At 32.1% G+C, this 22,356-nt stretch overlaps 1 protein-coding gene across 1 annotated transcript; it reads left to right on the top strand.

The window, feature by feature from the left end:
* The first annotated feature begins 3 nt into the window (after positions 1 to 3).
* LOC146527817 (uncharacterized) lies at positions 4 to 12,462 on the top strand. The gene is made up of 8 exons (XM_085205116.1): positions 4 to 348; positions 1,599 to 1,754; positions 2,113 to 2,236; positions 2,631 to 2,734; positions 4,951 to 5,100; positions 7,244 to 7,324; positions 10,661 to 10,819; positions 12,117 to 12,462. Exons 1-8 carry the CDS (start codon positions 4 to 6, stop codon positions 12,405 to 12,407), a joined length of 1,410 nt encoding a protein of 469 aa, XP_085061242.1. The 3' UTR covers positions 12,408 to 12,462.
* Positions 12,463 to 22,356: the final 9,894 nt, after the last annotated feature.

The raw sequence follows: 22,356 nt of genomic DNA, 5'->3' as shown, positions 1-22,356 counted from the left end.
GATATGGCTTCTAGTCTCTTCAATATTTCTACTTATAGTCGATTTAATTTATCAGAAAGTCAATCTGATATTCAAGTATTCTTAAAAGAATTTGGTTACCGAATAAAAAAGCAGCTAGCGAGGGAAGAAGAAAATGGAACATCTGGTTTTATTTCTTTCGCGGAGAAAAGTTTAAGTTTCAACGATCTGAGATGGATTGAAGACAATCAAACAAGATTTCTTCATGATACTCCAAATGAGAAAGTATCCAGCTTGAGCTATTTATCGGAAACAGGCTTCATTACCTCCATGATTTATACACTAGATGGAGAATTTCTGGTGGTGGGCCATTCTACAGGTTTAATTCAGGTATTTTTTTGGTACTGCAAGAATTCTCATAAAGAATTTAATGCACTATGTCGCGCCTTGTATTATAACCAGACCGAATCATAGATGTAGGTACAATCAACCCCACTTTAGTTCGAAATCACTACATATTGTTCTTCTTCCATAAAAAAATAATCACTGTTCATCCCTCCGTTACGGTTTGGCTGAGGGGTACGGGTTTTAAGAGTGAGAGTGAAAAAAAAATAGCGCATAAAAAAAATAATGATAGTGCTTGTAGTTTCACTGGAATAGCAAAGGATCATCTTACTCCAAGAGATCGTTTCGTACATTTCCCCTACCTATCTTTGTTTACTTATACATACTTATATATCGTTATTTTTAATTTTTATATGTAAGATCTTGAATAATATTGAATCTTAAATACAAAGGTACCTGTATTATATATCAACTTATCAAATAAAGCTTGACCTAGTATTCAGATTTACTTTATTAGCAATGTAAATGCTAAGTAAATAATAAGCGCTTTTTAACTGTGCATTTAGTATTTTTTTTCCTAGCTTAGATACACACTTACACAATACAAATTATAATTTCGACACATTTTTGATTGTACCTATCTAAGGTAAGGATAATTTCATTATAAAATGTTAAAAAAACAATAATTAGATAAAGTACCTACCTACATTTGACTTAGGTACAAAAAATGAGAAAATACTGTTATTGTTATTGTGTAATACATAGATCATTGGCATAACAATCTATTACGCCACGAATAAAATATGGAGGAACAAAAGGAAATTCTTTCGGAATATGTCAACAACATTTTATCTTATTATAAAAATGAGAAATATCCGAATATTTGGTATCCCTTGTTTTATCAAGGCCCTACGGAAACAAGTAATCGCTTTGCATGGATAAAAGAAAACGAAAGGAATTTCTTGAACAATACAAGAAATAAGATATTGTTCAATCGATGGTATTGTTCTGAACTGGGTGCCATAACGGCTTTGACCTACTGTCCTAACGGGGCCCATATTATTGTCGGCCATGCGTCAGGAGTGGTGCAGGTAGAATTTTCTGTACCTAATACCTACACTTTACTTTTTTTCTGGTAAAAACTGCTGGCCTATAGAATTAAATAATATGAATGTGTTAAATAAACATACGATAAGGGTAAAATTATTGTTTAAGAAAGGTTAAAAAATGGAGTTAAGTAATGAAATTTATTAATTAACGCTTTTTAATAAATATTAAAATTTCAAATTCATTAGATGCGTCATGGCAGTACGGGGGTGGTCTTGTGCACGTTACGTAACATACAATTCCCGCCAAAACCAGTGTATGCCCTGAAGTATAGTCTTACAGAAGAAAGAATATGCTATGCGTGTTGCACTGATGGAGCAGTATATCGCATCGAAATACCCAATGTTAGTATACTATATGTATATATTCATATCTTTCCAATGAAATTTTGTCTTATCACTTGGGTCTCTATCTAAGTAACCTCACAAAAGGTAGGAGACCCGTGAACGAAGAATTCAATGGAATTAAATTTGAATTGAAGGTTCTTATGTTATGGCTTTAATAAGATAAAGTTTATTTGCTAAATTAATGAGATATTAATTATAAAATATAAGATCAGTTTATATTTACGTCATAATTTAAGAAAGGTTTCAAATTACAATATTATGTTTCATAATTTTGTATATGATATGAAACCCAGTTACTTAAGTTACTAAGTCACCGAAAGCTACATATTACGAAAAATGATTTTTCTTATTATAGTTATGTCCGTCATCAGATGACCCTCCAGGATATTGCATACGTGCAGATCCCGCACTAGAATGCCTTAACACGCAATTTTACGGGGCCCCTGGTATTTCCTCATCGTCTACACCGTTTATCACTCGTATGTACAATTATTATATTAGATTTTCTTACTTTTAAATATATATTAGTAATAAAGCTTGCTTGCCTAGCGTTACAACTCAAAAGTAAATAAATTATTTATAATAAAATAACATGTAAGTAACAAATAAATAATAGAAATTGTAAGAATATTTCAAAAAGAAATGTATTTTTTTGTTTAAGTTCATTCAAAATGTAAATTTAGTCCCATAAGTATAGGTCTAGTTATATCTAGGACTATAAAATTTAAATAACCAGTCAAAGGTAGGCAAATATATCAAAGTAACTTTGCTGCAGACTAAGAATTATAGAGCTTTCTTGAGATCCATTATCTCATGCCAGGTTCAGAAATATTGCCTGCTAGAAATGTTTTATTGGAATATTATTTACTTTAGAGAGATCCCCTGCCCTCTCTTTGGATATAACAGCTGATCAGTGTAAAATGATCGTTGGTTATGCTGACACATCCATAAAAGTCTACGATATGGAAACTCAAGAGGTTAATAAGTATCCTTATAAAATAAAGTAAAGATGTTCTCGAGTGTTTCGTGACAAAGTACATTTATTAGGTCCATTATTATTAGTTCAATAGCTTTGTCGTTTTGATCGCTACTTGTTATACTAGCCCACTTTTAAAGTATTTTTAGTTGTTGCACGTAGCATAATATATATTATTTAGTTTGTTTTTATTTTATTTCGATTTTCGCCCTGTTTGTGTTGTAATTCTTTAGATGTATGTAAAGTTTTAGCGATTTCCAAGTGTTTATTTGTTTCTAAATAATTTGGTATGAAAGTTTCAATTTAAAGTAAGACGTAGCAGGATTTAGGTAGCACGCGTCCTTAGCATTTTTTAACTTCATGCAGTTTCCCGTATAACAAGGTAGGCAGAAATCTAGTATAAAAAACCCAGTCCCCCATTTTTCGCATAATTTCGAGATATTGTGTAGATTGGTGGAACGTAACCCCGCGCTTTGAGCACAATCGAACCAACGACCGTCCTGTTTACATGGACAGGACGCAGTGCCGCTACGACTCTTACGTAATTTCAATATCTTATTTATCAGTTGTAATAAGTGATGATCTTTTAATTTTTTTAACTAAATTGTGTAACTAATTTTAAATATAAACACATTTATGTAGATACATTTGAAAATTAAAATAAAGAAATCTAAATAAAATTTAAATAATCTAAAAACTTTTGCTTTTGTTTTCCATTTACAAAAATATATACTCGTGTATTACCAATAAAAATAAAATACTCTCGTAAAGAAATACGAATGAAATACGTCAGGTGTTAAATTTATTGTTATTAGCTCTCTAACATTTACATTTTCTAGTTACCGTTCACTGAATATGCATTAGACTTTGCGTTTATTACTGAACAAGAGAATACAGAATACATTTAATTAGAAAATAATAAATATGGCAGGTAATAATGTTAATGAAATGTGGCTTTCAACGAGTATTTTAACATCTGCTATTTAATATGGTGGAACTTATTAATAGTTTGTTTGTCTAGTAGGTAGGTATCTATCTGTGCTGATTAAATAAATTAAGTATAAAATATCCAATGGAAATTAATTATAGTAAATTTGATTCCTATTTGGTTGTTTCGAAATTTATTAATTTTATCATCTATCTATACACCGTCGTGGCCCAGTAGTACAGAATCTTTTTACGTGATGGCTATGGGTTCGATACTTAATTAGGACAATGAATCGTTTTCATTTCCTATGTATGTAAAGAAAAGATGCGCCGTAGAATTCCGTCACTCAACGCTTAATATTTTAGATTGGGGCAGAAAGAATGTAAGGATTACCCCGATTCTTGGCATTAGGCTCGTCATGCCTATAAACGTACCAGCGTGAAGCTGAGAAGAAAAAAATATAAAGGTTCAATAAAATGGACAATGTGAAGTTTTATTTGAACTCATTATATTACTCGATTATAATAAACTGTTTTCAGCGTAGCAACATAATCTCAGTTTATTGGCTATATGAGATAAATTTTACGAGTCATTCGATAGTCCTTAACCCTCGGAACTGGGTCGCTGGTGCTGGTCAAGGATTCCGTTATCGTGTTACAGCCGGGACAGATGACGGTGGCGTAATAACAAAATTGAGGACTAACGTTACCTGATTTTGTATGTTCGTTCAGTGCGATAGTGAAAAATCTATGAATGAAACTTTTTGCTGATGTTAAAGTAGATTTAGATTTAGCTTGTCATCGTATACTAATGTTGTGTGTATTGTTTATCTTTTTCTCTTAAACTTAGTAAAGTAGATTATACTAAAATAGGTATATAAATTATAAATCATAAATATGAACATTATAAGATCAGCTTCATGCTGTATTCCGCACACAACAAGGTAGGCAGAGGGAACCTAGTGCTAGGACACTCCGTTCTCCATTATCCGCCGAATTCTGGAACTCAACCTCACTCAACACCAGAGCGAAGAAATGATAATATAAATTTAAATAAATGATTCATTTCTTCGAATGGGTACCGAACCCACAATATCATATTAATATTTTAGAATTCTCATATAAATATTTTGGAATTGATAAGATATTTTCGTATTATAGCATTTAGCAAAATAAAAACTTATTTCCCGACATATTTAGCATTGCAAGTGGTCATAGACAGATTTTGGCAGAACTTAAAAGTTGAACTCTATTCAAATAGCAGGTGAAAGTTATGCAACGCTCTTTCAGACGGACCTAACGTACAAAGTGCATAAGTTGCGCCTGCAGTTCATTCCTAGCAAACTTCAAAGAATGCACTTTGGGCAGGTGTGCGCATTGCGATGTCACGATCAGAAGCAGTTCATGTTCGCGAGTGGCGCGTGGGATAACACTTTGAGAGTACGAATAGTTTGATTTTACTTTATATAGCTGGCAAATACTTTATATAGCTTGTAAATTCATATTGGAAGCCACTAGTGGCGCAGTGGCTCAAGCGTGTATACTGTAAACGCTACAGATTGTGGTTCGATTCCCACAAAAGAAACTAAAATATTTAATCTCTTCATTTCTTCGCTCCGCCGTTCAACACGCAATGCCGTCAGAATTTTGCGGAAAGTGTGGGAGTGGTGATTCCACATTCGGCGTTAAATTACGTAACGTGTTAGGTAAACAGATAAAGTATATTGGAATATGTAATTAGAATTATATAGAGATTAATCACTATCGTTATATTCAAATTATGATTGTAATAATCCCACTGGGAATTCCAAATGGGCAAATACATCATTTAAATAAGGTTTTAGGACCTACATCACAATATTTTTTTACCTCCAGATTTTTTTTATTCCCTTTTTATTCCGGCGATTTATCCTTTTCGGGTATTTAGCTGCTGGTTATGATTTTCGTGGCATATCCATTTAATGTGGAGGACTATTAGAAAAAATATTATTTTATGATAATAGAAGGCCCTGGGGCTCTGGTATAAATATGAAAACAATGTCTAAATTCTAATATATCCTACACTAAGGCACGGTACATTCTATTTATTTTTATTAATAACTCACTTACTTAGACACTGATAAACACATGAATTTTATTAGAATAGGATAGAAATTAACGTGTGAAATAACTCAAAATTTTGTGGTAACAAATTCCACTCTAATATTATTACAAGTTAACAGCCCTTCAACTTCACCATCCTCGAGGCAAGGGCCTAAGAATATCACACTACCTATATAAATAAAAGGTACTTTCAGTAACGTTAATAAGACCATTATTTTTTTAATTAAATTAATATTTAAATTTTCTTTCTTTATTTAATTAAATATTTTCTAACAGGTTTGTGAGAAATTAATCTATTTACATTATTCTGTAATTAGCAATTTAAATCTATAAAATGAACATTAACATATTTGCCAAATTTGTTACGAAATATCAGCCAAGCTTAGGCAATACTTCATAATAATTAGTTTGGTTATCTTATCTATTTAAATATCTAATTTATATGCTGCATTGTAATATTTACCATAATTTCATAGAATTATTAATTATTTTTAGCATAATTTTCAGTATTTATAATATACTTTATCTTTAAAAATTAAAAGATCTATATATTGGGTATATTTACCGGACCATCCCCTATGATATGAGCCCTCTTCCTCTCTTAAGAAAAAAAAGAAGTCGGTTAGAAAACTAAGTAGTAGATAAGTAATGATCTTACTTTGTCATTTCCTAAATTATCTTAAATGGAGGTCTAAATTCTTAAACGTTCAAAAGAGCTAGAACGTAATATATTCCCCCTTTGAAAGAGACAATTCTAAAAACACAATACAATAAAAACATAACGAAAAAGTCTCTTTGACACAGGTCTGTGGTGGACATGACGATTAAATTAAACGAACCTTTTTTCCTAATGACTCGTTTGAACCCTTCCAGTAGGTCAGCAAGTAGCCATGTTTAAATATGTAAATATTTTTCAAAGTGTGCTTTAGTACACTTGCTGGCTGTTTAGTAGTCAGTCTCAACTGTCGGCGTCTAAACGCAGCTTAAATAAAACATGGCGGACAATGACCGCGAATTCAAAAGCGTCTCTGTCGAGATTAAAATATTTTGCTTAACAGTTAACTGTTCAAATTATTTATTAAACGCCCCTTTAACGTTTAGATCTAACAATGAGTCGTGCATGCATTATTTTTAAAGCAACATTTCTGCAGCTTTTATTGCTTTAAATATTTATAAAGTGTGATTCACAAAGGAGTTGGCGTTATTCTTTGGTTTTGTAACATAAAATCAGCTTTATGCTGTATTCCACATGTGGTAGGATAGGCAGAAGGAGCTCAGTGTTAAAACACTCAGCTTTCAACGTTGAACTTTGGCTCGACACCCGAGCGAAGATATGAAAATTTAAAATATTTCATTCATTAATTTAGTGGTCATCGAACCTACAATCTGTCGCCTTTAAAGTCACATGCTTGTGCCCCTGAGCTAAGACTATAGTATATGAATGAGATAGATTGATATAATAAAGGTACTTTTTTTCTAGATTTGGGATATAAGATGTCCAGTCGGGTGTGTGATGACTTTCGAAGGGGTTAACATATGCAGCGATAGCATTGATCTCAATGTAAGTGTCTAATATCTATTAAATTTTTATGTCTCATCAAAGTTTAATTTGAAAATAGGCATAAGATAAGACTATTAGGAATGTGAAATTGATGTAATATAATTTTATCTAGAGTTTACGACACGTATAAAATATTATTGGACGGTGGGCTATGTAAAATTTAAGGTTATAGAAGTATTACAGGTAATAAATATTTCAAAATATTTTGCGAGTTCTGGACTGTTTGGTCTATTCAAATATAATTTTTTAATGTTGTTTTAGGTATTACCTTAGACTTTTTTCATAATTTACAAAAAAAATAAAAAACAAATATAAGAATACCACCGGTAATTAAAAGCTTTTTTCCCTTCCAATTTTTCATAGAGAACCGCTTGATATACAATTCCATTCTACACTTAAAGACATTTAAACCTCATTTACTAAGATGTGAACCCGTAACTAATGCACACAATCAAAGTCTTGCCCAACAATTACCCAATTATCCAAAATTTTATTATCCTATCATAGCCAAAGATTTTTTTCTACTGTTTCTTTTACTATTATTACTACGATCTTTTTTCTGTGACTTTTTATCACTTGTAGACGACATTTACATTTCATGGCCTGAAGCATAACAATTTACGTTATTACGTCTATTTTACCATCTGATTACATGTCTGAAAGTTGTCTTAATACTGATTTCTAGGTCACCTTCAAGATTTTTAACACTATTGTAGGTAGCCTTACTCATTTCAACATGTAATAGAATATTTATCGTGCAAGTAGTCTAGCCTAGATTGTAGAAACTTTCGTTGTTAAATTTTAGTACTGAGTAATTTAGTGTTTGTGTTGTGATGAAATATTAAGTTTGTTAGAAATGAAAAAGATATATGAGTTTTGATTATGTATTTATTAAGCAAATAATAAGTATGTTACGTTGATTCAGCATTGTATAATACTTATGTGTAGATTGGTGATATTGTTGTATAATATGTGAGAAAAGTAGCGTTTTATATATTTTACAGTGCCCAGGGCTAAATAATTTAAAATATCCTAATAGAAACATTTAAATTGAAAAAAAGAAAAGAAAATATTTAAATAATGTATAAAATGAAATAATAGATACAGCATTGTTTATTTGACTTATTTTCTACGAGGTTTTGGTTAGTAGACATACTCGTAGGCACATCATTACGAGAAAAACAAGATATTTTATGTGTCTGACGATCTTGCCATGTTTTTCTTTCTGTTAGCGTTTCTTTATTGTCAACGTCGTCAAGAACGTATTGAATGCTGCCACTATTCTATAGCGGCCTCGTGTAATTTGCAGACTTTAGGCAACCTAGAAAGGTTTCCTTTACAAATTCAAATAAGATTATTTTTAGATTGACAATGTAAGAATATTTCTCAATTTTCGAGTTAAATCTATAACGATTCAGATATTAGCATTTTATTAAGGTTTTTTAAAGAGTTGTACTAAATAAATAAAAGGGTAGGCTTTATTTTAAAAGGATCATAAAAACCTTATTATACCTTCATATACATTTCTTTCTCAACATAACAAGTTCTCGAGTCAATTATGAATGTAAAATAATTGCACACGTATACTATATGTTAAATCTTAACTTGATTCTGTCTACATTTCCTTTCAATGTTTCCTAACATTAATTAGCGTACACACAAAGAGACGGGCGTTTCCGTTGTATATACACATTTTCGTAATGATAAAGCCGCTTTCGTATATTTAACACATTACGTGGATTTTGTAAGATTAATCGAAAAATACGGGCTCCTCTTGTACTGTGGAGGCAAGTGATAAATGAAGGCTGTTATGAAATTACGCGCGCGTATTCACATCGTGTGCTAAATTTATAGATAGGCATTTTGGCTGATGTGCTCGAGGCATCTTTTACTTTGTGTTCAATATGTATGTACATTTTTTGTGTTTGGGATTAAATTATACGGAAAAATTAATCTATACAGGCAGTAAAAGGATTTCAGCGTAATGTATTTTAACAGAAAAATGGTTCTTTTTATTATTTAGTAGATGAAATTACGTTTATTTTCTATATACGAGTATTATGAATGATAAATCAAATAAAATCAGCTTCACGCTGTATCCTGCACACAGCAGGTTAGGTAGAAGAGATCTAGTGTTAAGGCACTCCGTTCCCCTTTCTGTCGAATTCTGGAGGCATTGCGTGTTGAGTGGCAGAACTCAACGTCGCCCTTTGCCTCGAAACCAGAACGAAGAAATGGAAATATAAGCGTAAATAAATATTTTACTTCCTCGAGTGGGGATCGAACCCACAACCGTCGCGTTACTGCCCCACCCTTCGCCGCTGCGCCACGACGGCTTCGTGCCCCTGCGCTATGACTATTTAGACTATGTGAATATGTGTTGCATAAAATATATATTATATTAGTATATTGATAATCAGGCATAATTTATCTGTTGTAAAATCTTGACATTTCTGTTAATGTCGCAGTGACCTTCACACGTCCATCCAAAAAGTCTGGATCGCGACAAACAATAAAACCCCCAATTTGAATCTCGGTCTGAACCACTTGCTATAGTTGGCAACACTTGATGTTTATATAGCTAAGACAAGGTAGTTTTAATTAAAAACTCCGCCTTTGTCGAGAACTTCGTCTCATCCAGTTCTGTCCCTCGTTATCAACTTTGACGTTCCCTCATAGTTTATTCGGAGCCTTTGAGGTATATTATTTTTAATACTTTCCATTAGTGTGTGCTCATGGAGAAGTTAACCGTCTCGGTATTTTGTATTTATAAGATCTCTCTAAAGAGATTATGAAACCTCTCGTTTCGTAAAATTTAATTTTACTGAAAGAAAGGTCACTGGGATGGACCGCCTTTATTTAATCGAGTAAAACTAATTATATCTCGGTGCTCTATATACGTACCGTACCGTAGAGGCTTTCTACGATTTCGGTTTTTGTTTTATTGTAGTAGTAGTATAACATTTTATTTTAAATAATATAAATTCTAGGAAGCCTACTTAGAAATTATTTTATTATTATAAAAAAAATTGTATCAAGGTTTTTCATTTGTATTTATAGGATAATTGACAAGTCGATATTTTTTTCTTTCATTCGCTAGAAATTATAATTTTAATTCGAAATCCTTCGTTCATTTTTTTTTGTATTTGTGCTGTATGCCGCAAATAGCAAGGTAGGCAGTGGGAACCTGGGGGCCTACTGTTAAGATCCCGCCAAATCCGGATGGAATCTAACCCACGATCTTTAGTTCCACAACCATGGATGACACAAGGAAGCTAATCAAAATATTTAATTTCATAAAAAGGAACCAACAAAAAAGTCATAAAATATTTGTAGCGGGATCACTGCGTTGCTGGCAGCTGGCAGCCCACAGAGGCCCTCACGGTGTGGGATTTGGTTGCCAAGAAGCGTTTACACGTCGTACGAGTGCAGAACAGGCGTCCTGATGTCGACGGAGAATATATATACGCGTGCCGATATTGGAGGTCTAAACAGGTTATTATATATATATATCTGTCAAATAAAGAATGTTTATATTTATGTTAGTAATATGGTAAGTCGGTTAGTTCAATTTTGGTCTTTGGAGATGTTTCATTTTTATCCTGGATATTGCGTTTATATTTACCGTCGGTAGGCACGCTGTGTTCCGACCGTAAATTCAGGTGATTCATAAAAATATACGATGGATTTGTTAAAATATGAAATTGTATGTGTAGGTAATACCTATGTGATTTACTGAAAAAAGTGCCTTAGCCAAAACAATGCTAAATATAATTATCTAAAATTGTGCTAAAATGGTATATTTATTTAAAATATTGTGTAGTTTTTTATCAGCTTCACGCTGTATCCCGCAGACAGCAGAGAAGGCAGAGGGAACCTAGTGTTAAATCACTCCGTTCCCCATTTTCTGCCAAATTCTGGAGGCATTGAGTGTTGAATGGCAAAACTCAACGCCACGCTTTGCCTCGACACCAGAGCGAAAAAATGGAAATATACATGTAAATAAATTATTAAAATTAAACAAAAAATCCCCACACATTTCATGAAACATGAAACCTAGACAAATAAAACCTAATATTTAACGACGATTCTCCGTATTAAACGAATAACAAAATAAACATATATTGTAATTTTAATTTTCATACTCGGGGCAAGATTTTAGGGTGGGTGTTTCGACTTAATTCCGAGAATATTACTAAGTATTGTGTAAGCTGAAATTTATGCTTTCTAAGGTCGACTGTGGTCTTGTTTAAATATTATTTGGATAGTTCAATTCAACTTTCAAGAGTTTTGGACGGTGAATAGTTAATTGCTTTTTATTTATACGACGCCGTAGTGACGCAGTAGTACAATCATGTGACTATAAATGCGATGGTTGTAGAATCGATCTCTACTCAGGGGGATGAATTATTTTGCTTATCAATATTTCTATTTCTTCGCTCTTGTACCAATGCAAAGTGCGGCGTTGAGTTTCGCCTCTCAACACGCAATGCCTCAAATATTTAGCGGAAAGTAGGATTTACTATGTTCCCTCTGCCTAACCTGCTATATGCGGGGTACGGCGTGAAGCTCAAAAAAAATATTAATAAACATTATTTGATTATATTATACACCTATTAGTCAAAATATTGTATAATTGAGATTTTCTTCTTGAGTTTACGTTAATTTTGACAAATCAAAGTTGTTTATACAAAGCTATTTGCACAACACGAGATTCAAATATACGATCTTACCATCAAATATGATAACATGTTTATGTAATAGTATTTACATAATTTTCCTTTTCTTCCAGTTCAATCGCAAAGGTAAATATGCTATTATAGGTGGCAGTGGCACCAACTGTGTTGAAGTAATTAACCTTCACAACCGATACATTGCTTGCTCCTATGAAGCTCCAGGTTCGATTTTGGCTGTAGCAAGTCACGAGGACAAAATTGCCTTTGGCGGTACTGCTCCTGTTCTCAACATTGTCAGTTTCCATGATCCAAAACATGAGAAGTATAAATCCGAACAGCATTCAGAATATGAATTTAATTTTAAAAATTTTAATTGGCCTAAAGAGTTTGAAGATAGTTCGGATTGATTCTTACTATCAACTTGTCTGATAATAATTTATGGACACAAATTGTAATCGATAATATCATGGTAATAATTATATTTCTTTATTTATAGTAAATTTTTTCTTATTCATTGTATACATATGGTATAAAATAATTATTAATAAAAAAAAATAGGAGTTCACTTTTTAAAATTTAGTGCTAAATAGAACTGAATGTGACCTTAGCCGTCCTTCAAAAACTCTTTGACTGAAAACTACTTACAGTCGAATAAAGTCTTTAGGTACTCAACAGCAAAGCCATTTAAGCGGATTCGGAACAGACATTTAAATTCATAAATTCAATTTAACTAAACTTTAAAAGCTTCTTAATCATATTTTATGATTTTTCATGCTTTCAACTCAAAAATGGACATCGTCCTAGTACATTAAAAATATATTTAATTATGCAAAATGGCTCTAGGTTCCAATTTTTCACTACAGGTAGAGCTTTTTCATGTTTCATTAGTCATATTGTACCATTGGCTTCCTCTTTGATAACCAATATTGGTTAATACAAACAGAATGCAAGTCATTTGGTAGAGGATTAAAAGCGAAGTAAAAAATACTCTAAAATATTTGAATATTTCTAATTTTCATACAATAACATGTAAATATTCCGTTTAAAAAAAATTGTTCGTAAGGAATTTTCCTAAAAGGAAAATATTAATAATTTTCAATATTAAACAAAAACTATATTATCGAAATGACTTTGTCGAATGACGCATGATATAGCAAAAAATACCGCCATTCCCAGTTATTCACGCACGCAAATCACCCATCACGGTGGAGGTAATCTGTTTTAATTTAGCCAAAGAGAAACTCATATTTTGGTAATCCTCATACAGAGCAAATTTATTTCTATCCGAGTTTATATTCAGACGTGTCGGCCAAATTGGACAATGTCGCGGACAGAAAGGCTATTTTCATTGATATCTGTTTTAATTGTTATTGGTTTACATATATCAAAAAGAATGTTTGTAACTTTTCTTAACATTCTATGTTGATTAATTTTATTTTGAATTTTAATTAAAATACAGCATTTGCTTTTCTAACAGCAGATTGTAAGAATTTTCTAACATTTTAGTTACATAAAATTCCTTACAAAAGCTACTAAAAGAAATTAGTGTGTGTCGGTGCTATACAATTGCACAGTGCACACTCAGTTGAAACTACAACGGCAAATAACAAATAAGTTGGAATTTAAATAAAGAAAGCGTTTTTCGAACGGGAATACGCCGGGCGTTGGTGAACTTTCAACTTTTACCGCTTGTGTAGCGCGGGATTTCACCTCTACCTGCCACCCCCAAAGGGGTAGGGGGTGCTTTCCGTACTTGGAGCGAATATTTACAGCGCAACCTAAATATAGCGTGCCGCTGCTCAGCTGGCACCGGGGGGAGTGGGGGGGAGGGTAGGCGGGTAAACACACCCCACTGTCTAACAGAAGGCCATTCGGCCGCCGGCTCCCTAGATGGACGGACGCCGCTCGTTCAATGCAAAGCTAGCGCGGCCGTGACCGCCTCAAGTGTGGGGTGGACGCTCGCTCGCTATAAAAGCGTTCTCAAGGTTACGATACAAGATTGTATGCTTTAAAGGATTGTATCATAGGGGTTAATATTACACAATAACCATAATTTACGTCATTAGATAATATTATTGTTTATAAATAGGCCATACGATATGATTAATCGATATATGAAACTAGTAAGTTGAAATCAAATTGAATACTTTTAAATCACCCGCATTCTATTTCACAAATGCTTTTGCATGACCCAATAAAACTTCAAAGGCCGTGTTTTGCGTACGTAATACGTACAAAGCGCTTCGAATTCCGTAGTCGGCGTGCTGGCGTATTACGTATTTTTGACATAACAAATATTCCCCTATTCTACCGACGTTTGTCCGGTATTTTAGACATTCTTATCTCAACACTAGTGGACCCGGACGCGGCTTCGCCTGCTTGAAATATAAGAATATAATTTCTATAGAAATAAAATTTCAATCTAGATGAAATGCTAAAAGTGACTATTATATTTATTTTCATAAGGATGAATATCAAAATGACGCGGTAAGGAACGCGGTCGCGTAGCGACGACGGTTGTTATTAACATGGCAGAATAAATTGCATGTCAAATTAGAAAGTATTTTAATTTATTAGTATATATGTGTAATGTAATATTATATAGCCTATAGCACTTCTGAAGAATGCAGCTTTCATACAAAACAAAAACAAAGTAAATCGGACCAGTAGATCCAGAGATCTTAGCGTTCAAACAAACAAACTCTTCCGCTTTATTATATTAGTATAGATATAATATGGTTACGGGTATGTTTCGCTTATAATTTACGTCGGGGGTTGAGTTCTTCTCTCTGCCCTTTGCTGTGTTTGGGGTAAAGGGTGAAGCTAATAATTTTGTTATGCATGCGGAAAGCACGGCTCCATTACATCGTACTCAATTTAAAATGAAACGACAAAAACCCAATTAACTTTTATCTAAAGCAGCTTTTAAAACTACTACGGAAGCAGTTTTTATACATTACCTCTGCAAACTGTGATGTAAAAGTGCACTTATTTTTAATGTTCATATTATAACGAATTCAGAATAATGTTAACACAAAACTGAATACCTTTCAAACAAAGCGAATGCAACTTTGTTTTTTTTAAAAATCATACGAATTTGAGATGTTTCAGTACATTTATTTCTTTGTCTGTTCGTATTTCGTATTTTTGTATCCTTATTTAAATTTTCTCGTTCATTTTAATGGATTTGTAATGTAGAATATTTGTATTGAAACGTAACATTTTAAAAGTAAGGTAAGGTGAGTAAATGATTATCCACTAAAGATTTATACCTACATTTTATTTCAATCGTTATAAAACCTTATTCGATTAATGAAGGTCGTATAAAGAAAAAAGACTCGATAGAAACAACTAATTATTTATTGAATTATAACACAACTTTATTTTTCTATATAAATTTTAATATTCTAGTTCAATTTACTTTTAAATCTACTGTATATCAAATTAAAATATAATATTCTAATATAGATACGAAACTTAGAAACGAGAGTTAGAGTTATATAAGACATTTATACCTGCCAAATTGTGACGAGGTACGTGATGGATTACCTCAGAAACTCTAAGCTTTATTGTACGTCTAGCTGGGAGTGTTTTAATTTAACTAAAGCAATTTGTAGTTTTTTATAAATGGAGACGTTTAGGACCAAAATAGTGAGAATAAAAGAAATATTCTCTACTCTATCGTGTATAGCTTATTTATTAAGTCATTGTAGTGCAGGAGCATAAGTTCGTGACTGTAACGCGACTATATTGAGTTTGATAATTATGGGTTCGATCCCCACTCGAGGAAATTAATTATTTCTTATAAATATTCTTATTTCTTCGCCCCGGTAACAAACCAAAGCCTGGCGTTGAGTTCCACTACTCAACAAGCAATGTCTAGAAAAATTCAGCGACAGTGGGGAACGGAATGTCTTAAGACAAGGTTCCCTCTGCCTACTCTGCTGTGTGCAGGATACAGCTGAAAAAAAAGTTTATAATATAAGTACTCTAATACATATACGTACATGGTGATATTAAATGAATGTTTTTGAAATATACTGTTAATTAGATCTCATTATAATATTATAATTATTATATTTGACCTAATTACTTATTTTTACTTATTTTATTAAGCTGAACAGGTTTTTTTAAGGGAACACGATCATCTCGGGAATTGCTGGTTGGAATTGAAAAATTCTTTGTGTTTGATAATTCTTTTATCAAGAAATATTTCTATATAATATACTTACAGTCAGAGTTAGTTAGTCAAAGTTATAACTTAGAATACCTATACTGTGTGAAATACATCTTTCAGTTATTTCTATTAGACCGGGTGAAGCCGAAGTCAATAGCTAGTATTATATGAGAAAAATATAATATGCTCCCGATATTTTATGAGAAAGGTAGAGAAAATTTAATCATAATTCATGTCGCTCTTTACTTTCGGCCCACTTTTTTAACATTGCGTGATAAATAATGGAACCACTTTAACTAAACAACGTTATCTGTAATACTTAAGCCATTTATAGGCCTACACTCGTCTAATAATTTTGAAAAGAAACGTGTTTTAAATATAAAGAAAAGATAACAAATTTAAGTATAATTGCCTATGTATATGATTGTATTAAAACAAATATTAATACAAAAGAAAACTTTTGCTTTAAGGCTACAAACATATTTTAGTAATTTAGATCTTCTATATTTTTCTAATCTGTACCAGTACCCTATACAAACATTTCTGCCCAATATTAAAGTTTTGTAAGCACTAACAGAAAAAATAACAAAGAACATAAACTCGTGAAATTGCTGCGATATGAGAGATCTATGTTTGTAGTAGTTTATATCCCAAGCGAGCACAAGCTACGCTTAAAAGTGGTGATTTAGAACTCTATATAATGTGTGAAGAATGCCTAAAATTAACTATTCTTTATCTTTAAGTTGATATCTATGGTATGCATCAAGGTAGACAGAACATAGTGTCCCGATACTCTATTCTTCATTTTCTCCGTCCAAAGTCGAGACATTGGGTGTTGAATGGTCAAACTCAACGCTCAGATCCGTAAAATGAAAATATTTAATTCATCAAAGCGGGAATTGAACTCACAGCCATACGCACTATACTATCCAACTACGCCATTAGATAAGAAAATAATTTAAAAAAAGCAAAACATCAAAAATCTAAATATAAACCGTGTATCATTTATATCGTAAAGCGGTAGTTACGTAGCGTCGTAGCGGGCGTAGCGGCGTAGCTGCATCGATCGCGGGCCGTGACCTTGACCCGGCCGCGTTCCCGGATGTGCCCGTCGCCTAGTTGCGCCATAGCTTTTATTAGCCCTGGATTTTATTTCGCTCACTTTGAATCAGAGCTCGATTGTTAAAATTATAACGTTGTTTTTAGCTCTTAGGTGTATTATTGTGTGAATTGTCGTGTTTATTATTAGAAAAATGGTTGAGATTTGTTTTCGTTGAGGTAATTACGTGAGAATATGTTGATTCAATAAAGGATTGAAGTTGGAGAAAGTAATAATCTATTCTTCACTTAAGTATGGTTCTATGAAATGGCAGTAATGTTTTTTTTACATTAACGTTTTATCTTTTAAGATTATCTTGGTAGCGTGGTGTCTCATCATGTAGTCTTATTCAGAATGTTGGTATTTCTTAAGTCTTTCGAAATTTCTAAAAGAATATAACACTGTATTTTTATACAAATTAAGTACAGTCTCACGTAATAACCTCAATATAAACTTTTTATAAGTGATAAATATATATATATATAAAAAATAAAAATATATTCATAAATTCAAAGCATTCATCCACTTTAGAAAAGATATTTTTGAATTCAAGTAATTTAGCAAGAATAATTTTGCCGTAAGCTATATTTAAATTTCCATTACTACGTAGAAAACGAAACCCTCTTAATTTTATTACATTAAGGAAACATTCACAAGCAGAAACATTAAAAGAATTAACGGTCCTTTGTAGAATTGTATATGTAAATTGAAATTTTATATTATTTATTATGGCAATTTTACCGTCATTTAGTTATTTACTTTAAAAAAAAATCAAATCATGCTGTATCCCATACACAATAGAGTAGGCAGAAGAAACCTAGTGTTAAGACACTCTGTTCTCCATTTTCCGCTGAATTCTTGAAGTATTGCGGGTAATTGAGAAATTTAACGCCGCACTTTACCTCGATACCAGAGCAAAGAAATGAAAATATAAATTTAAATTAATATTTCAAAAGAATAACCTTTTAAGACATCTCTACTTTTTAACCAGTTTTCGAGACATTGCATATTAAATGATAAAAACTAACGCTACGCGAACGAATGGCTGACTATTCCCCCGAGTAGCCATTGAACCGACAACCAACACGTTTACAGTCAGTTCCACTGTGCCAAGACCGCCTCATTAGATGTTATTAATATGCATAAATTTCACATATTTCTCAGTTACATTATTGTAAAATAGTTGTTGTACAAAGAGTTTTCATGACAACGTATTAGCAATAAATAATCTATTTAAAGTAACCTTAATAATTTTAAATTAACTTAAAATATAATTAGCTTTTTGAATAAACCTAATTAAGCTTAATACAAATCCACCGCTTCACAATTTTTTAAAATTAGAGTTGATTACGACCGTAATAAAACATTTAAAAAGAAATTAAATAATTAATTTCAATTAATTCGTCTGTAGTTATTTTTAAATTACTATTTTGATTAAATTATTGTATAATCATGTAATAATATTTGCAATTATAACTTCATGGTTTCATTATATATTTTTATTTGTAAATATATATTTCAATTCCTTGAGTGGAAATCGAACCCACAACCATTCTTCTAGTCGTGATTACAGTCACACCTGTGCACCTGCGCCACAACTGGCCTCAAGTTGATATTAAAACAAGAATATTGAAAATTACATTTTAATTTTTTTCAAAGTCTAGATTGGTTAACATTGAAGCATATATCCAATATGACATGAATTCTTCAGGTAATTTATGCAAATATATGCTGCCTGGCCGTGGACGATGGAATAGCAATATGCTAATGCAGTTGCGCATGATTCACGTATAAATTCTGTGTTATCGTTCTATTATGAAATACGCCTTGTTTTGTGAAATAGATGATTGATGAAACTAATAGAGAGAGAACCAATAGAACGAAAGAGTAATTTCTAATAATATTCTCAAGAAAATATTACAAAATGAGCTTTATAATTTAACGAAAGTTAGGTACTATTTTTTGCATCTTACTTACCTAAAACTACCATCTAAGATCCTTATTCCCTAATAGTACTTACCAGTGTTGGATGTACGCGGACAGAAACTTTAAGGCTTTATAAAATAACGAATTCTGGTTTGGTTTGGCTCTTAGGTCATAATGTTAGAGGTTTTCGTGTTTGGTCAATTTTTTCTTTATCAAAATATTGATATTGTATGGCTTATTTAAGATATTTTTTCCATCAGCTTCACGGTGTATCCCGCTGTTTAATAGGCAGGCAAACGGAACCTGGTGATAAGATTCAGTTCGCCACGTTTATTTAAAATACCGTTCATCGATTCCATCATTTCCGTTCAAATGACCCATTACAATGAATAATTTCGAGAAAACTGAATAATTTTACACTTAGTTATTTTATAGCGAAATAAATTACAACCAAAATATTACAAGGGACTGTAAGCATGGGAACCTAAACTAACAATGAGGGAAGATCAAGATAAACAAAACCTTCCCTTATTTGTAACACAAAGCGTGGTATAATTGTGTCGACCAGATAACATTAAATGGTACCTCTTTCTCGTCGTTAGCTGTAAATATAACGAGTTGTTAAACATAATTAAAACATGTGGAAAAAAAGTGTACGATTGTAACGTGACGATCGATTCGATTCCCAGTCGGGGGAAGGAATTATTAGTTTTTAATATTTTTACTTCTCCGCTTTGACGTCGAGGCAAAGCGTGGGGTTGAATTCAGTGAAAAGTGTAAAATGAAATATCTTAACACTAGGCTCCCTCTGCCTACCGTGCTACATGCGGGATACAGAGTGAAATTAATAAAAAAAGTATACCTACACGTGAAAATTAAAGAGGATAGATAATTTTTTTATCGTCAGACTCATATTTGACGTGCCGCTACATTATTAATTTGCTTTACATTTTAAGCCCTTTTGTAGTTTTTACATTATAAACGAATATTTTACCACTAAGCTTTTAATAATATATTAAAACGACTGATCCTTTTGTAAGGCATTTTTGATGAGCTTAATGAAACACGATATGATAAAATAATATTGTTATCATTTATTAATATTTTCATTTCTTCGCTCTGGTAACGGCGCTCAACACGCAATTTCTCGAAAATTCGGCAGAAAGTGGGGAACGAGGGAAGTATCTTAAAATTAAGTTCCCTCTGCCTACCCCGCTAAAATGCGGAATGCGGAAAAAATAATATTTAAAGATTTTTTTTACTCCCCTTGTAGGTATTTTTAATTTTCAAGAAAGCTTTTGTATGTTATACAAATACATTTTATATAAACGATTTTTTACATTTCTATACACACACAAATCCTTGTCATATTTTCTTATATTCTATTAATTCGGATGATGGAATTAATGTATGGAACCCGAAAACCATTATTGGATTTACATAAAGTTATTGCGTGGGTTGAAGAAGTACCGTTTTCATTTTCCTTTAACATATCTAATCAAAAGTAATTTCAAAAGTAATATTCTATATACAGAATTAGTTAGGTTAGAGGGAACCTTGACACCTAGTGTTAAAACACTCTATTCCCGTTCCACCTTCCCACCACCACCGAGTTCTCGAAGCATTACATGTTGAGTGGCGGAACTCAACGCCGCGCTTTCCTTCAAGTGGGAATCGAAACCACAACCCGTCGCGTTTACAGTCGAACTCTTGCACCAGGACAGGCCTGAATTAGTTAGATTAAGTTGATTTAATACAATATTTACATAAACTGTTATTTTTGGCAGTGTGAGTGGGACTTAAATTAATAAAATGTCCGCAGAGTACTCCTGGGTCCTTCAAAATATAATAACGTGAATATTACATTTCGTTTCTACTCAGGTAAAGTTTTTATAATTTTGTAATTTCAATGAAACTATTAAAAATATGTTCATTTAGATGCATTTTGAAAGTACGGACGTTTATTATAGACTTAAATCTTTTTAGTATATTTAAAAGTAAAATATCAGGCTTGTTTCAGTTTTCCTGGCATATTACCTAATGTGTATATTAATTAAAAAAAATTAAAAATCTTTAGGGTTAACCATTTTTGTCATTTTTATTGAAGCAAGTTTCTGGAGAGCAATTTAGAGAAAGAAACAATTCCATATTCGATCGTTCTTTTCGAGATATTTCTAAAAAGTTTCAAAAACACAAAGAATTTGCTATTTCTTGCTTATTGTCGAAGTCATAGTTTTTAAAATACCACTCAATTTAATTTAAGTTAAAAATAAAAAAAAATCTATTCCAATTTTTGTTAATATTTTATGTACATTGAATGTACAAAATTCAAAATATAGCATGTGGAGGTTAGCAATGGCTGCCTCCGGCGCACAATCTGCATTTGATAGCTGGGAAATTAAATACAATTTTCAACTTTTAGTATATTTATGTACACTGACAACATGACGTTTCATATAAGTACCTACTTGTACCTATATATTTTGTATTTTCTATTTTGTCTATCTTGTCTCCCTAGCGGGGTAGTGAGAGAGACACCAGAGCGAAAATGAAAAAAATAAATTTAAATATTTCATTCCCTCGAGCGGTAATCGACCCCACAATCACACACTTATGTCGATGTTTATTTTTATAATAACTATAATGAATACAACAAGTATTTTATTAAACGAACACTTTCCAAAAACGAGGAGACCACGTTGACAAATTCACTGAGCAGTAAGGCTTTTAGTCGGAACATTTGGAACTGCGCCAACTATGTTATTTTACTGAACAATTCGTGTGCTTAATTCCCATCCAGAAGATGAATTTACATGACTATTCTGAGTTTTATTGTCAGTATAAGAAATGAGTGCGTAACCTGGTTTAGTTTTGATGTCATTATACTGTTACATTATACGTTAGATCGATAGCTTGAGAAGAATGTTACGAAAATGAATATGGTAGGGTAGTTGTTAAATTATGAACTTTGATGTTTGACATATGAATATATAACATAACATTTACCTAGAATGTCGTTTAGCTGTAATGTGTTTTATCGAGACGCATTTTTTAGTTTAATCTATCTTATTTATCTTTTTATACTTATGAACGAAGATAATCAATTATATTTCGTATATATATTTTTATATATTATTAGAAGTTATATTTTAAT

The sequence above is a fragment of the Heliconius melpomene genome, chromosome 20 (genome assembly GCF_056956725.1).
Source record: "Heliconius melpomene rosina isolate 202511_hmr_F chromosome 20, ASM5695672v1, whole genome shotgun sequence".
In the NCBI taxonomy this organism is placed as follows: Eukaryota; Metazoa; Arthropoda; class Insecta; order Lepidoptera; family Nymphalidae; genus Heliconius; species Heliconius melpomene.
This window is presented reverse-complemented; position numbering and strand designations above follow the sequence as displayed.

Bases quoted from the DNA above. Each gene is read 5' to 3' on its own strand.
- LOC146527817 (XM_085205116.1), top strand. From the start codon at position 4: ATGGCTTCTAGTCTCTTCAATATTTCTACTTATAGTCGATTTAATTTA. The intron at 349-1,598 runs GTATTTTTTTGG...CAAATTCATTAG, and splicing joins ATTCTACAGGTTTAATTCAG to ATGCGTCATGGCAGTACGGG. The intron at 5,101-7,243 runs GTACGAATAGTT...CTTTTTTTCTAG, and splicing joins CGTGGGATAACACTTTGAGA to ATTTGGGATATAAGATGTCC.